This window comes from Vulpes vulpes, chromosome 2 (assembly GCF_048418805.1).
Source record: "Vulpes vulpes isolate BD-2025 chromosome 2, VulVul3, whole genome shotgun sequence".
Taxonomy (NCBI): Eukaryota; Metazoa; Chordata; class Mammalia; order Carnivora; family Canidae; genus Vulpes; species Vulpes vulpes.
The window spans coordinates 164,353,257-164,368,621 of record NC_132781.1 but is presented as its reverse complement, the minus strand read 5'-3'; the positions used below and the strand labels follow the sequence as shown (position 1 = coordinate 164,368,621).

The 15,365-nt window shown below is 68.6% G+C and overlaps 1 protein-coding gene across 4 annotated transcripts in view; it reads left to right on the top strand.

Annotated features, from left to right (window-relative positions):
* Positions 1 to 15,038, top strand: part of DISP3 (dispatched RND transporter family member 3) — a 44,966-nt gene extending 29,928 nt beyond the window's left edge. Inside the window, exons 7-21 of one of the 4 annotated variants that reach the window (XM_072751202.1) lie at positions 798 to 937; positions 1,794 to 1,942; positions 2,162 to 2,323; positions 3,083 to 3,244; positions 5,063 to 5,176; positions 5,850 to 5,986; positions 6,790 to 6,974; positions 8,468 to 8,598; positions 8,672 to 8,844; positions 9,959 to 10,085; positions 10,492 to 10,637; positions 12,259 to 12,418; positions 12,622 to 12,735; positions 13,154 to 13,320; positions 13,988 to 15,038. In XM_072751202.1, coding sequence (XP_072607303.1) covers positions 798 to 937; positions 1,794 to 1,942; positions 2,162 to 2,323; positions 3,083 to 3,244; positions 5,063 to 5,176; positions 5,850 to 5,986; positions 6,790 to 6,974; positions 8,468 to 8,598; positions 8,672 to 8,844; positions 9,959 to 10,085; positions 10,492 to 10,637; positions 12,259 to 12,418; positions 12,622 to 12,735; positions 13,154 to 13,320; positions 13,988 to 14,350 — 2,430 coding nt within the window. In that variant the 3' untranslated portion in view covers positions 14,351 to 15,038. Of the gene's footprint in view, positions 1 to 797; positions 938 to 1,793; positions 1,943 to 2,161; positions 2,324 to 3,082; positions 3,245 to 5,062; positions 5,177 to 5,849; positions 5,987 to 6,789; positions 6,975 to 8,467; positions 8,599 to 8,671; positions 8,845 to 9,958; positions 10,086 to 10,491; positions 10,638 to 11,374; positions 11,809 to 12,258; positions 12,419 to 12,621; positions 12,736 to 13,153; positions 13,321 to 13,987 lie in introns of those variants that run through there. The other 3 variants (XM_072751203.1, XM_072751204.1, XM_072751205.1) reach the window with 3 other exon arrangements.
* The last annotated feature ends 327 nt before the right edge of the window (positions 15,039 to 15,365 follow it).

Here is a 15,365-nt window from a genome sequence, read left to right as displayed (position 1 = left end):
GGCTCTTTCCACCCGCCAGCTTCACCCCATGTCGTCATCCCTGTCACCGGCCCCATGCTCCATCAGGCCCCTGAGTGGGCTCGGGAGAAGGATCTGAGTTGGGGCCAGGTCCTTGGTGCCAGGAGAACCCGAGAGGCAGTGACCCCGGCCCCGCATCCCTGAGTCTTTGAAACATTTAGTGACTTGGGTCGAGTATCCCGTCTAGAAACCCCTAGATGCTTTGGGATTATCCAGGCCTTGCTAGAGAACTGCGTGCAGAAAACAGGCCGGGCTGGGTGCTAGGTCCACTTTGTGACTGGCCGGGTGTGGCCCAGGACCTCAGCCTCACTCGCCTCACGTGTGGATTATTCAGGGACTGAAATGAGCTGATTGTCAATGTTTTCCACCAACGGTGAAGGCCTGTGTGCCGGGGGTACAGCTTCCTTCTGGCCACCACATCCCTGCGCGGGTCCCTGGGACACCCTGGAGCACGCCTGCTGCTCCCCGGCCCTGGGCCACGTGTGGGCCTTCTCTCCCTCCCCTCCCTGACGCACGGCCTCACGGGCTGCCTCCCTCGGACACCCTCACTGTGTGAGGGCCGTTAGCGCGCGTGCCCCGTGCCAGGCACCGCCGTGGGTATGGACCAGAGCCTCCGCCCCAGAGCTGGGGCTCCCCATGTCCTCCTGGGCCTCCTCACCCCCTCATCCTGCGAGTGGTCTGGGGTCCTGAGTGCCTGTGGCTGCAGAGTCCCAGGCTCCCGGCCCTGGGCCTGACCGCGCCACACCCCACCCACACCCCCTCCACCTCTCCGTTGCCAGATCCCGGCCGTCCATGACTTTGGCCTGTTCATGTCTCTCATCGTGTCCTGCTGCTGGCTGGCCGTGCTCTTCACCATGCCGGCCGCCCTGGGCATCTGGAGCCTCTACGTGGCACCGCTGGAGACTGCCTGCCAGACCAGGTGCTCAGTGGCCGCGCCCTCCGCTCACGGAGCCTGCATAATGGGCCCTCCGGGGCCACCCAGGTCACCACCCGCATGTCGAAAAGCTCAGTGACCCTTTACTGAGCACCTTCTGTGTGCCCAGCTCTGTGCGGGCCCCTACTGCGGGGACGAGGGCGGGAAGAGCGCCCGGCCCGGTGGTCACCAGCCGGGAGGTCCTGCCCCGTGCCTGGCAGTGGGCAGCGCGGTCTGCGGCCTTAGTCCCTGGGGCCCTCGGAGTGGGGTTCCCTTGCTTTGCCCATTTCACCGATGATGACACAAGGGCCGGGGCGGGCGGCATTCTCAGGGTCACCCATTCAGTAGGCAGCAAAGAGGACATTTGAACCCCGTGCTGTGACCGGGCCCGGGCAGCCGCCACGTCAGGTGCGTCTCGTATTCTTGCCCTGGTGGAGAAATCCTCTTCAGACACAGCGAGCTGTGTGCGGAGCTGAATGGGTCGCCCACGGTTGCTGCCGGAGGCCCAGGCGTTGGGGTCTTGGGGTCTTGGGGGCCGGGGAAGGAGGGTGGCCACACGGAGTCAGGCCTGGGCGGCTGGCTGGGGTTGGGTGCCGGGAGGACCGGGGCTCTGGCTGGGGGCAGGGCACACCACGCAGGGGACCCTCTTCCTGGGTCATGGCTGCCGTCACCCTTGTCTCCCGGAGGAGTGGCACCCACGGTCGGGGGGAGATGGCACGTGCAGGAAACGAGGCAGCAGGCTCCTGGGGTCTGTGGCGAAGGCCCCCGGGAGGTGTCTCAGCCGGTGGTGGCCGGCCTTGCCCTACCGTCCCTGCACGCCCGGGCCCTCGGGGCTCACCCCTCCGCCCCACTCTCTCCACAGCTGCCACCACAAGTGTGGGCGCAAGAGCTCCCTGCACTTCCCCGGGGACGTGTTCGCCGCTGCCGAGCGGGCCGGGGGCAGCCCCGCCCAGGGCCCCCTGCCCTACCTGGACGATGACATCCCCTTGCTGAACGTCGAGGAGGAGCCTGGTGAGTCCTGGTGCAGGCCTGCCCTGTGGGCCCTGGCGACACCCGGCCCGCGTCTGCCGGGGCGTCACTTTGGACGAGGTGGTGTGAGGACAGGTGGGTCCTGAGGGCCTCGGGGATCCCCACCGAGTGCTTGGGCTGCCCTGGAGAGGGCGGGGCCTGGGGTGCACCTTGCCCTGGCTCTGGGCCAGCCTCTGATGGGCCGCGGCTCTACCCTGGCAGTGTCGCTGGAGCTGGGGGACGTGTCCCTGGTGTCTGTGCCCCCTGAGAGCCTCCAGCCAGCCCCCGACCGGGGCAGCCGGGGCCAGCTCATTGCCCAGCTGCAGGAGCTGCTGCACCACTGGGCCCTGTGGTCCGCCGTCAAGAGCCGCTGGGTGATCGTGGGTAAGTGGGTTCTCCACTCTCCTTCCTCTCTGACCTGGGCTTTTCCCCAGCGCCCAAGGTTGGGGGACAGACCCCCCAAGGGACACAGAGGCACTGGGAGCCCAGCCCCCTCCTGCAAATGACCCTTGGTTGGCGCCTGGCTCCCTGGGCCTCACCCCCCCACGCGGAATGGAGCTGGGCCCGCAGAACTGCTGTTTCTGGAGTCTCCTGTGCCCCCCCCCCGGGCGGTGGAGCAGAGCACTTAATGCCTGCGCCCTGAGTCAGAGCCGCTCAGTCGGGTTGGAATCCTGATTCTCCCGTGTACCGGCCGGGCGACCGTGGCCGCGTCAGCCGGAGCCTCGCCTCCTTCCCGCAGCTGGGGATAAGAGCAGCGTCTGCACTAAGGCAGTGGCAGGGCAGGCCCGTGCAGGGGCGGAGCTCGGGGCAGTGCGTGGCATGCAGGGGGGCTCAGCAAACACGGGGTGCTGTTCCCGTAATCGCCGGCGGTGTCTGAGGCCGTGGATCAGCTGCACGTGCCGGCTCCTGGTAAACTGCTCAGCGTCCAAGACTGTGCGCTCGTAGCTTATAGTCTGACCCCCACGTGACGCAGGTAGCGGCCAGCCCTGACCCCCACCCGGATGGCCAGTCCCTGACAGGCTTCACCGCGGGCCGGCTCCCTGGGGACTCCGCCCCGCCGTGGAGGGAGCATCTCTGACCCAGGGCCGTGAATGCCCCCGGGCCCGGCCCCGCCTGGTGTGCATGTGCATCCTCTCCTGGCAGGGCTCTTCGTCTCCGTCCTCATCCTGTCCCTGGTGTTTGCCAGCCGGCTCCGCCCCGCCAGCCGGGCCCCCTTGCTCTTCCGGCCTGATACCAACATCCAGGTGCTGCTGGATCTCAAGTACAACCTGAGCGCGGAGGGCATATCCTGCATCACCTGTTCAGGTGAGAGTTCAGTCGGGGGGGTCCCCTGGGGCTCCTGCTCCCTTTGGAGTTCAGGCCTCAAAAACCGTGGACCTGTGAGAGATGCGAGGTCCAGGCTCCCCGTCACTGTGCAACCTCAGCACATCCCTGTGCCTCTGAGCCTCAGTGTTTTCCCATTTCCTGAGACGGGTATTTACCGGGTGCTTGGGAAACCATAGTGGGCAGGACAGGCTTCCCGAGCTCGGGGAGTGCATTTGCCTGCCAGGGGCGGGCCAGGGTTGTAAGAGAAGAACTTATGCTGGGGAGCTCAGCATCACCGAAGGCTTCCTGGAGGAGGCTGCATCTAAGCTGAGACTCAAGGAAAGGGAAGGAGCTAGCCAGGCTGAGAGAGAAGAGAAGAGGGCCAGGCAGAGGGAAGCACCCAGGAGGACAAGGCTGGGGCCAAGTTTGAGAGTTGGTCGCAGGCGCTGAGGCCAGCCGGGTGGACCCGGCCGGAACGGAGCGTGGAGTGAGCGCTCTGCGTGTTACTCTGTTTGCCGGGGGAGCCACTGGGGGTGCTGAGCGGAGAAGGGCCGTGACCGAGTCTCCAGGCGCTGTGTGGGGCAGGCGGGAGACCAGGTGGGAGGCAGTGGAGTTGGGAGGTGCCAGGAGGTGGAATCCGGAGGATCCGATGATGGAGTGGGCGTCGGGGACGAGCGAGGAGGTGAGTGGTCTGGTGCAGGCCCTCAGGACACGGGCGCCGAGGCCCGGGCAGGTTGGCCCCAGGTCACTCCGCGTGGCCAGGTCAGTGGGAACCCGTAGGAGCTGCCGGGCCAGCGCTCAGGCTCTTAGGAGAAGGTCCGCTGGCGCTGTAATTGCCTCCACTTAATTAGGGCGGCGTTCACGTTATCCCGGCCTCCCCTCGGTAAGGGCCTTAGCCCACGCGTGATAATCGGCCGCAGCTCAGAGAGGAGCCCGAAGGCCCCTCCTGAACCGGAGCCAGCCCCGGCCGCAGCCCCGGGTCCCCTCCCACCCCCTGGGCACACGCACCAGACTCCATCATCACCCCTGCCGTGAGGCCACCTGCCACCCCTCAGGGCCCACTGTCGAAAAGCCACTCCCCCGACTCACAGCTGGGGCCGAAGCTCCTGGAGGCGTCTGGAGGAGACCCAGGGCGCCCCCAAGTTCGGCCCCCGGCCCTCGGGGCTCTTGCCCTCGGGGACCTGATGGTGTTGTAGTGAAAAGGGCTTTCAGGGCCAAGGCTGGACCCAGATGAGGCTGTGCCTCTCGCTCCCTGGGTAGGGCACAGGACCTCCCCGACCTCTGCTTTCTCCTGTCACTGGGGTCATACCTCTAGGAGTATTGTGACGATTGCATCTTCGAAGGGTAAAACTTCTCTCATTAAATGACAACAAAAGAAAACAGAAGATTCATCCCCAGTGATTGAGGCAAAAGAGGACGGTGTCCTGTGGTCTCCACTGGTTGCTGAGGTTCCGTCTCTGATCGTTCCACTCCCCGAGCATCTATCAGGAGCTCAGTGCATGAGATGCAGCCTCCCGTTCGGCCTTCCTGCCGCCCTGTTGGTTTGGTGTCGCCCCGCTGCCGGAGGAGGTCTTGGGGCATGGCAGGGACGAGGAGGGAAGGCGTCAGAGTGTCCCTGGATGGAGCTGACAGGTGCCTTCCTTCTGCCTTAAGATTCCTGCAAATTCAGCATTTGGCATTGTTTTCTGTGGCATCCAGTGTCTCAGACCCCTGTCACCCTCCCCAAGCCGAGGGACCCATGTCCCGTGTCGCTAGGGTTGCCGTCTCTCTCAAGCTCTGCCCTCCCCTGCCGCTGTCCCTAACGGGATGTGGGGGCAGGTCTGTTCCAGGAGAAGCCCCACAGCCTGCAGAACAACATCCGCACGTCCCTGGAGAAGAAGAAGCGAGGCTCAGGGGTCCCCTGGGCCAGCCGGACTGAGGCCACCCCACAGGGTTAGTGGGGAGTGTGGTCTGGCTGGGGTGGGGGCTTCGGGAGATCTCACCCCCTGCCGGGGTGTCGGGGCCCGTGGGGAGAGCACGTTCCGTTCATGCTCTGGTTCCCCTGTGAGAATGAGAGTCTGTTCTTAGGGGTCACTGAGAAGGGGTTGGGTTGGGGGGTGAACTCGGGGCGCTGCCCACTATCCCCCAGCTCCGAACGCTGGCATCCCCTCCTGCCGCCGTCCCAGCCAGGCCTCCGGCACCCAGGATCCCGCCGTGTGTGCCAGACCCATCCCGAGCCCCCGGGGCCGGCTCCTCCCTGCCCAGGGCCCCCTCAGAGGTGGGATGCTGGGGCACATGCAGGAATTAGCCCCCGTGGGGAGTCGTGCGTGTCCCGGTCACCCCACCAGCCCTCTGTGCCTGCCATCGTCCTTCGCAGCTCCAGCCCCCCCTTCACCTTCTCCCCTCTCAGGCGGCAGCACCACTGCCCTAGCCCTGTGGCAGCTCTTCACCCCCACGCGGCCCGTCCCTGCCAAGCCCCCCAGCTCGCTGCATCCCCACGTCCACCCCACACCCCCGATCAGCGCCGCAGGCTCTGTCTGCAAGAGGAACCGACGGGGGGCCGCGCTGGGTCGGGGGAGGCCAGCACAGTGACCGTGCAGCCCCCCCACCCCTGCTTGTCTCCCAGACTCCCCAGGCACCGTGTATGTCTCCAAGATGAAGAGTAGAGGCCACCCGGCCGTGTACAGGTTCTCCCTCAACGCCAGCCTGCCCGCCCCGTGGCAGATCGTGTCCCCCGGGGACGGGGAGGTGCCCTCCTTCCAGGTGAGCGGGGCTGCCATGCCGGGCACCACCGGGTCGGGCAGGGGGCTGACCACGTGGAGGGGGGAGGCAGGGTCTGTGAGGACGGAGCAGCTGGAGGCACGTGACCACCCCCCAGCCGGGTCTGTGGCCCCTGCAGAGGGGCCAGCAGGGGCTTCCAGGCAGCCAGACCTGGGTTCGAGTCCTGCTGCCATTTGTAATCTGTGTCTGGGCAGATCCTTCACCTCTCTGAGCCTCCCTGTCGTCCTCTGTGAAGTGGGGTGCAGCCAGGGGGGGCCTGTGGGGGACGAAGCACACGGGACACGGGAAGTGCTCCAGCCCGCAGAGGACAGCCTCCCAGGGCCGGCCTCCCGTGTCGCCCTCAGGAATCGTCCATTTCTTTGACAAGTTGTGCCGTCCAGGGGCACAGTCAGCTTGTTGAGGGGTCACATTTCCCTTTGAGTGATGACACAGCTGAGGCCGCCCCACGGTTCGGGCCTAGAAAGCTGCCCCTGCAACGTGCACAAAGCCGGCCCCTCACGAAGCCCCAGCGGACGTCTACCCCCCCCCCACCCCCACCGATCCTCTCGCCCCAGCCCTTCATGGTGGCCCAGGCCGCGGCCCCCGGCTGCTGGGGGCTCAGGGCCCCGCTCCGCCCCGGCCCAGGACGTGCTCAGCGGAGGCTCAGACAGGAGGAGCATCTGCCCGGTGTGCGGACTCGAACCCAGGCCCCCGGAGCCTCTGCCCCGGCCGCTGGGAGGGGCGGGGCCTGCGGGGCGGCCGAGCCCCGGAGTCACGAGTCTTGTCTCTGTTGATCCACTGCGTAGGTGTATAGAGCGCCTTTGGGTAACTTCACCAAGAAGCTGACCGCTTGTATGTCTACAGTAGGGCTGCTCCAGCCGGCGAGCCCCTCCCGCAGGTGGATGGTGACGACCCTGGCCTGCGACGCCAAGCGGGGCTGGAAGTTCGACTTCAGCTTCTACGCGGCCGCCAAGGAGCAGCAGCACACCAGGTAGCGGCCTGCGCCGGCCCGCGGGACCTGGGGCACCTCGGGCACCTCGGGCACCTCGGGCCGGGCACGTCCTCGCCCGCCCGCCTTCAGCCGGTTCTCGGCCGGGCCCGCCTCCCGCGGCTCTGCTGCTCGTCCGTGCCCGGCAGCTCCCGTCCCTGGCCTGCGCCCCCCCGCGCCCTGCCTGCCAGGCTCTTCCCTGGCTCCGGGGGCACGACGTCCCCCTGGGAGGGCCGGTCCCTGCCCGAGCCCCGTCCCGGGGAGAAGCACGCGGCCCCCCGCGGCGTTCCCCCTTCCCAGCCCCCACGGCCCTGGAATCGCTCTGCCGCGGGGTTGAGGCGTCTCAGGCGCAGCAGGGACCTGCCCGTCTCCCCCACTGTGTCCCCAGCACCTGGTGCAGGGTCGGCCCCAGGTCTCAGCGAGCACTCGCCGGACGAGGGGGTGCGGCCGCGCTGCACCTCCTCTCCGGGCGCCGTCCTCACGCTCTGTACATGGTTAATTCAGTATTTGACCAACGTGCCCTCACCCCTGACGCAGGACCGAGGACTCCGGAGCGGCCGCGTCTGTGTTTACCTGCATGCGCGGCTCCTGGTGCTCCTCCCGGGAAGACGGGCTCCGAGCAGCCGGGCGCCCCGTGTTCTGCCAGGGCCCCGCGTTTGTGTGTCCCTTGAGGCCGATCCCGTGGTTCCTGGAACAAACCTGGGGCACCGACGTGTGCGGGCGCCGTGCTGGTGCGGGGGGTACGGGGTGACCAGGACAGATGTGGCTCCGGCCTCAGGCGGCAGGCGGGGGACAGCGGGTAGCCGGTCATCCACAGCATCCTTGCAAACGATGGTGCGGGCCCCGCTCCGCAAGGAGGGACGCTGTGGCCGCGGGCCCTGCGCTGCTGACACACGGGGCTCTGGTCCCCGACAGAGCGCGGCCTCCGGGTGCTGGGCACCCACACAGCCCCGAAGCCACATGGGGAGAGGTGGCCGTGATGGCTCGCTGGGCCCTCCCAGCCCAGGTACCTCGGCTCAGGGGCTGCGGGTCCCCCTGCCTGTGCTTCCGGAGCCCAGGGCTCGGCTCACCCTGTGCACACACAGCAGCGGGATCAGGCTGCCCACACGAGCTTAGAACCTTCTAGAAAGAACCTGGGGCCACATCAGGTCCAGGGGCGAACAAGCCAACCACAGAGCCTCTGCTTCCCACGGAACCTTGAGGCTCAGCCCCGGCTGAGGTTCAGGCCGGCGTGCTCCCGAGTGGGGACGCGAGGCGGCCAGGGCCCTCTGGGGACGCTCGCACCCCCTGGGGGTGGCCTGGAGGCTCCTGGTCTCCACCCTTCATGCGACGGGGAGGCCGTTGAGCAGGCGCATGGTGTATCCCGGCTGTGGTGAGACCACGGGGACCCGCCAACCCCCACCCGGTGCAGCCCCCCCACCTTCCCGCCCTCCCGCCCTCGCACGTGGGGGCCGTGCGTGCCTTCCCGCCTCAGCCGGGCCCCGTTGCCTCCGCAGGAAGGTGTACTTCGCTCAGTCCCACAAGCCTCCCTTCCACGGGCGCGTGTGCGCGGCCCCTCCCGGCTGCCTGCTCAGCTCCAGCCCCGACGGCCCCACCAAAGGCTTCTTCTACGTGCCCAGCGAGAAAGGTACGTGCAGGGAGGCTGCCGCGGGGCCTGGGAGGCCGGGCCCGGCCCCACACGGATGTGACTCCCCCCGCAGCGCCCAAGGCCCGCCTCTCGGCCACCTTCGGCTTCAACCCCTGCGTGAACACGGGCTGCGGGAAGCCAGCCGTGCGGCCGCTGGTGGACACAGGGGCCATGGTCTTCGTGGTCTTCGGCATCATCGGCATCAACCGCACGCGGCAGGTGGACAACCATGTCATCGGAGACCCGGTACGTGGGCCCAGGTCGGGCAGCTCCAAGGGCCTGGGGCCCGGGAGGCCACCAGCCCAGCGCCCCACATGCTCTCTGGCTCCTTGCACAGCTCACGAGGCCCAGACGTGGCCACCGCGGGTCCTGGGGACAGCCTTCGGGGTTGAGCTCAGGATCACCCAGGACTCTGGGTACATTTTGGGCCCGAGCTGGTTGCCCCTTGTGTTGAGGGGCTGGAACGGAGCCGAGGGAGATGCAAGTGTGTAAACTGCCCCCCTGCACCCTCCCTGCAGGAGGTCCCCCCCCCCCACCGCGCCCACAGCCCCCACTGCATTGGGTTGCTGCGTGGTGCCCTGGGCTGGCCTCTTGAGTGTCTGGAGGCGGAGAAACTGAGGAGCTGCTGGGTCCCTGCGGCTCGGGGTGGGGCCGAGCCCGTGCGGTCAGAGCTCCTGCCCCGAGCGGTCGGTCTGGGTGTACGGGGTGTACGGGGTGTACGGGGTTCACACCCAAGGTAACTTGGGAGCCGGGTGGTTGGAGATCCGTGTGCTCAGTCCTGACCGGGAGCCCCCAGGTGTTCAGAGGAGGGTGGGAAGGGGGGAGCGGACGCGGCAGGTGAGGGACCTTGGGGGTTTGCCGGGCAGAGCCAGGAGACGGCAGGAAGCCCTGGTGAGAGCATGAGTCAGTCTGTTGAGCCTCTGACTCCTCATTTCAGCTCAGGTCATGGTCCCAGGGTCCTGGGATCGAGCCCCAAGTCGGGCTTCGTGCTCAGCGGGGCCTGCTTGTCCCCCTCCCTCCCCCCTCCCCCCTGCTCGCTCACTCTCTCTCTCAAATAAATCTTTACAAATAGAAAAAGGAGTGTGTGACTCAAAGCAGGGGTGAGCCCAGGGGCCCCGTGGCGGGTGGGCGGCGATGGGAGCAGAAGGTGCTGGTGGAGCAGGACAGAGCAGGCCCGGGCAGGGACGTCAGGCCACCTGCCGGGGCTCCAACCTGGCGTGTGTGTGTGTGTGTGTGTGTGTGTGTGTGTGTGTGTGTGTGTGTGTGTGTGTGGCTGCGGCGGGGAGCTCTGGGGTTCTTCCCAGGACCACATTCCCGACTCACTGAGCCGCCCGCGCCCGCTTGTGTCTCCTCGGGAAAGGGCAGCGTCGTCTATGACAGCGGCTTTGATCTCTTCAAAGAACTCGGGCACCTGTGTCGCCTGTGCAAGGCCATCGCGGGGAACTCGGAGCTGGTGAAGCCGGGCGGGGCCCAGTGCCTGCCCTCAGGTGCGTCCGAGGGAGGACAGCCTGGGGAGGCCGTGCTGCTCCAAGGGCACACAGCGCGACGGCACGGGCGCCTGGCCTGGGTCCTGCGGGCGCGTCTGCCGGTCTGTCCACACTGGGTGAGGGCGTGTGAGGCCTCTGGAGCCGTGTTGTGCATCAGCACGAATTGGTGCCGAGGTGCACGTGTGCGGGGACGAGCGCCGGGTGTGGGCACAGCTGCAGGAGCCAGGGCAGGGGTTGGCACAGGTGACCTGGCGCGGTCACGCCCGGTGCCCTTGTCCACCCGATGGCGACCGACTGTGGAGGTTTTCTTGCAGCGCCGCCGCAGGCCACAGTCCAGGCTGGGAGTTTGGGCAGGGCCGTGCTCTGCGGGGTCCCCGGCCCGACCTGTCTGCCCCTCTCCCTGCAGGCTACAGCACCTCCTCCTTCCTGCAGATGCTGCACCCCGAGTGCAGGGAGCTGCCCGAGCCCAACCTGCTCCCGGGGCAGCTGTCCCACGGCGCGGTGGGCGTCAAGGAGGGCCGGGTGCAGTGGATCTCCATGGCCTTTGAGTCGGTGAGCTCGCGGTGGCCCCCGGGCCCAGTGCTCGCCTCGCGTGTGTCCCGAGGCCCAGCCCCTGGCCCAGATCACGGGGGTTGCTCTTGGGGGGCAGATACTGCAGCCAAGAGGTGAGGGGACTCCCCGCAGGTCACAGCTTGTGTGTGTCGGCGTCAAGCGTCACACCAGGCAGCTGAGCACAGCGCTGCCCTTTCTTCCACGGAGGCTGTTCCCACCAGCCTGGGGTCTGTTCTGTGGCCTCCGGGCTGGGACGCTGCTGCGTGGTGGGAGTCCCGGATGCTCCCCTCTGCCCCTCGGGGGGGCCGGGTGCTGGGCCTCCCCCGGGAGAGCTCGGGAGCCAGGACCAGCCATGCACGGTGCACGCACCTCACTACTTCCTCTGTCATGCCGAGGCTCCCTGGACCCTGCCCAAGGGGGGAGGCCCCCGTGCGCACCCGCACACGTGCACACCCGCACGCACACATGAGGGCCAGCGCACCTGACCTGGGCTTCTGCGGCCCAATGGTCCCGAGCCTGCACCTGCCGCTGCGTGCGGAGACCCGGGCCCAGTCCGGCTCTGATCCTGGTGTGCTCCGCGTCTCCCTGGCAAATCCCTCTTCCCGGCCAGCCTCAGGCTCCTCCCTGAGGAGGGGGCTCCGCCATCCCCGGGAAGCAGCTGTGCCGTCCCGTACGGACGCGGGAGTGACAACCAGCTCAGTCTCTGGCCTCCAGCCCTGCTCTCCTTCCCACCACAGACGCACCAGGCCAGAGTCCGGAGGCCCCCAGAGCCCCTCCAGGTCCCCCTCCAGGGAGCCCCAGGCCACGGAGACCCCACTTCAAAGCCCCGGGTGGGTTTTTTAATTGGGCAAAATCTGCGTGACAGAATGGACCGTCTTCTGAAGCGCAGCTCAGTGGTACCGAGTGTACTTACGTCGCCCGCTGGCCCCGCGCCGCCCGCCCCAGGCCTGCGCCACGCGGATACTGGTGCTCCTGAACGGGGCCGCCCCCGGTCCCTGCCGGCTCGTTTCCCCCAGCGTGGCCGCCTCCCGTGTCACAATCCCCGTCCTCTCGAGGGCTGAAGCCCTGGGCGGTTCAGGGAGGACGGAGCCCTTCAGGCGCATCCACACAGCGGGATGTCCCTTCCACGCCGACCCCACGGACGCTCACACACACCCGTGCCCACGGACACCCTGGAGCCTGGGCCGCACTCAGGGAGCCCAGAAGTGGGTGTGTGAGCGCCCGGGGCAGGTCCTAGAAGGGTGGGGGTCCCGGTCTCCCCCGTGCCCCCGAAGGCCCCCACGGGGCTGGAGACCGGGAGGCCGCTGGGCGGGGGCCGCAGCTCCCAGGGAGGCCCCGAGCCCGGCGGAGCCCAGCACATCTGGGGCTTCAGGAAGCTTTCCTGGGCGAGCTGGAACCCGGGAGTGGCCGTGCGGGTGGGGCGCCGTGTGGGCCCGGGCGGGAGCCGAGCGCTTGGGGGCTCCGGGAGCGGCCACTGGGCCTGTTGGAAAGGGATGGGTGCTGTGGTTGCACCAGGACCTGCTGCCCGCACGTGGCTGCTGGGAGGTGGCCAGGGGCCCAGCCGTCACCTGGCAGGGGGAGTGGGCACTGCCCCCATCTCACCGGCTCGTGTGCCCCCCAGACCACGTACAAGGGCAAGTCCTCCTTCCAGACGTACTCGGACTACCTGCGCTGGGAGAGCTTCCTCCAGCAGCAGCTGCAGACGTTCCCCGAGGGCTCGGCCCTGCGCCGAGGCTTCCAGACGTGTGAGCACTGGAAGCAGATCTTCATGGAGATCATAGGCAAGCAGCAGCCCAGCCCCCCGCTCCCCCGCGTCCCCAGGCCTGGAGGTGGGGAGGTGGCCCGCGTCGTGCCTGCCATCCTGGCGAGGGCCTGCCCTGGAGGCCCGCGGGTGGGTCCTCGTACGGCCCAGGGAGTGGGCCAGCTGGCTGTGACCGCCCACCCGTGGAAGCCCGGCTGAGGCCCCTCTGCCCTTGCCTTCCAGGGGTGCAGAGCGCCCTGTACGGCCTGGCCCTGTCCTTGCTCATCTGTGTGGCCGCGGTGGCCGTGTTCACCACCCACGTGCTGCTCCTGCTGCCCGTGCTCCTGAGTATCCTGGGTATGTGGGGGGGCGGGGGCAGGCATCAGGCCGTGGGGCCAGGAGGGGCGGGGGCGCAGGCCAGCAGGCTCCTCCCCACCCTTGGCTGTCCATGTCCTCAGTGAAGGTTTCCCAGCCCCCCCCCCCCCCCAGGCAGAAGGACCCTCTGTAACAGATGCTCACAGGACCTGCCCCCCAGTCTGTGCTCCTGGAAGGGACCCGGGTGTCGCTGGGTGGTCGCTCCTGGCCCAGTGACCTGCTGCTGCACCTGCCCTCCCCCGGAGCCTGGCCCTCCTGATCCCTCCTGTCACCAGAGGCGGGGGCCCCACCGTAGGCGTCGCCCGTTCCCGGGGCCCTCTGGGCTTGCCCGCCGCCCTCCAGGACTGTGTGGGTGAGGCCGGGTGCAAGCCGCCTGCCCGTCCCTGCCCTGCCCCTGCAGGCATCGTCTGCCTCGTGGTGACCATCATGTACTGGAGCGGCTGGGAGATGGGCGCCGTCGAGGCCATCTCCCTGTCCATCCTCGTCGGCTCCTCCGTGGACTACTGCGTCCATCTGGTTGAGGGCTACCTGCTGGCCGGAGAGAACCTGCCCCCCCACCAGGCCGAGGTGAGCGCCCTGCCGGCCGTGCCCAGCACGCGCCCTGTCCCTGGTGCCGCGAAGGGGCCCCTGAGCCGGCGGGATGGCCCCGGGCTGAGGTCTTCACGCCTCATCTCCGTGCCCAGGGGACTCAGGTTCAAAGGCCGCTGGGCCAGGGCAGCGCAGTGGGCCCTGGGCGCCTCCCTCCCCACCTGTGTCTAGCGAGCAGGCAGGTGCGGGTGGACGGCGGCCACGGCCTCCCTGCTTCCCTGCGTCCGAGTGTCCCCGGCCCTGCCCGGGGCCCCGCCGCCCCTCCGGACCTCGTGCGCTCAGTGCCAGCACCAGCGCTGGGTCTCGTATGTTTTTTACCTAATTGGCGCGAAACATTCATGAACGTACCTCAAACCAGCTATGTTTTTAGCTGCTTTTGGTCAAGAGAAGGAAACCCGCGCCAGCCAGGGCCGTTTACGAGGACCTGCTGCGCACGCCGGCCGCAGCCTGGGGTCCCGCGGCCTTCACGCGGTCTGTGCGCCCTCGTCAGGCGCGTCTTCCCGCCGAGCCGGGGCGGAGGTGCCGTCGCGGCCCCGTCTATGGCAGCAAACCTGGGGCGTCGGGGAGCGCGCCGGCCCCAGGCAGGGAGGGGCCCCGCCGGCGCGTCAGGGCCCCGGCCCCAGCCTTGTCTTCACCTCGCTCGCAGGACGCCCACTCGCAGCGCCAGTGGCGGACGCTGGAGGCCGTGCGGCACGTGGGGGTGGCCATCGTGTCCAGCGCCCTCACCACGGTCATCGCCACGGTGCCGCTCTTCTTCTGCATCATCGCCCCGTTTGCCAAGTTCGGCAAGATCGTGGCGCTCAACACAGGCGTGTCCATCCTCTACACGCTCACGGTCAGCACGGCCCTGCTCGGCGTCATGGCCCCCGGCTCCTTCACCCGGACCAGGACTTCCTTCCTCAAGGCCCTGGGCGCCGTGCTCCTGGCGGGGGCCCTGGGGCTGGCCGCCTGCCTCGCGCTGCTCCGGAGCGGCTACAAGATCCCGCTGCCCGCCGGGGCCTCCCTATAGCCCCGGCGCCGGGCCCCGACTGGCGCTCCTTGGGTCCGGCGGGTGTGGGACGAGGCAGCTGGCCCGGGCCCGGGCTGGACAGGCCGCGTCGCTCGGAGCGGGGCCCGTGGGAAACCAGCCACCAGCCCATGTGACGGCGGGAGAGCCAGCACCCTCCGTGCCGGGTGCCCCGGGGGTGACCCTCTCGTAGTGCCTCAGCGCTGCCCGCAGCTCTCCCCTGGGGGCGTCACGGGGCCCCCGTCCTACAGACGTGAACACTGAGGCACCGGGCGGCGGGTGGACTGACGCGTGGCTGGGCTGCCTCCGCGCCTCCCTCGGGGAACTTGCAGGAAGAGCACAGCGGTCCGAGGGCGGGGGTCTCGCAGCCCCCCCGCCTCCCCGCCCCCCGCTCCCTGGCGCCAGCGCTGGCTGGTCCTGTGTCCCTCCCAGGCCTCCTGGTCCTGGTTGCGAGTGCAGGGCCCGGCCTGGGGCTCTGCATGTCCTGCCCCAGCCCCAGCCGCCAGGGGCTGCTCCTCCCGGGGGCTGCAGGGCCCGGCGCAGCTTCCTACTGACCCGAGCCCCCGTCTCCCCCCCTCGACTCCGGGGGTGGACTTGGGGGAGGCGGCCCCGGGGGTTGCTGGCTGTGCCGCAGGGGTTCCTGTGGCAGTGACACTGCCGGCCGCCGCCACTAACACGAGCACTGCAAGCACCGCTGGCTCCACCGCGTTCTTCACGTTGTAGTAGCTACGGGGTCGCCTGTGCTCGGCCAGGACCTGGCACGAGGGGTGGGGCTGGGCCTGGACGGAGATGGAGGTGGGTACAGGGTGCCCCCAGGGACCCCGGTCCCGGAGCCCCTGCCTGCCCAGGCAAGGTTGGGGGCCTCGGGGAGGGGGTGGGGGTGCGGCTCAGTAGATGCACCTTCTTAAGGGCCTCGTCTGGCTCATTACCTCGGGCATTTTTTTAAAAAGATTGTATTTATTAGAGAGGGGCGGGGCGGGGGGACGCAGGCTCCCTGGAGCAGGGACTCGACCCCAGG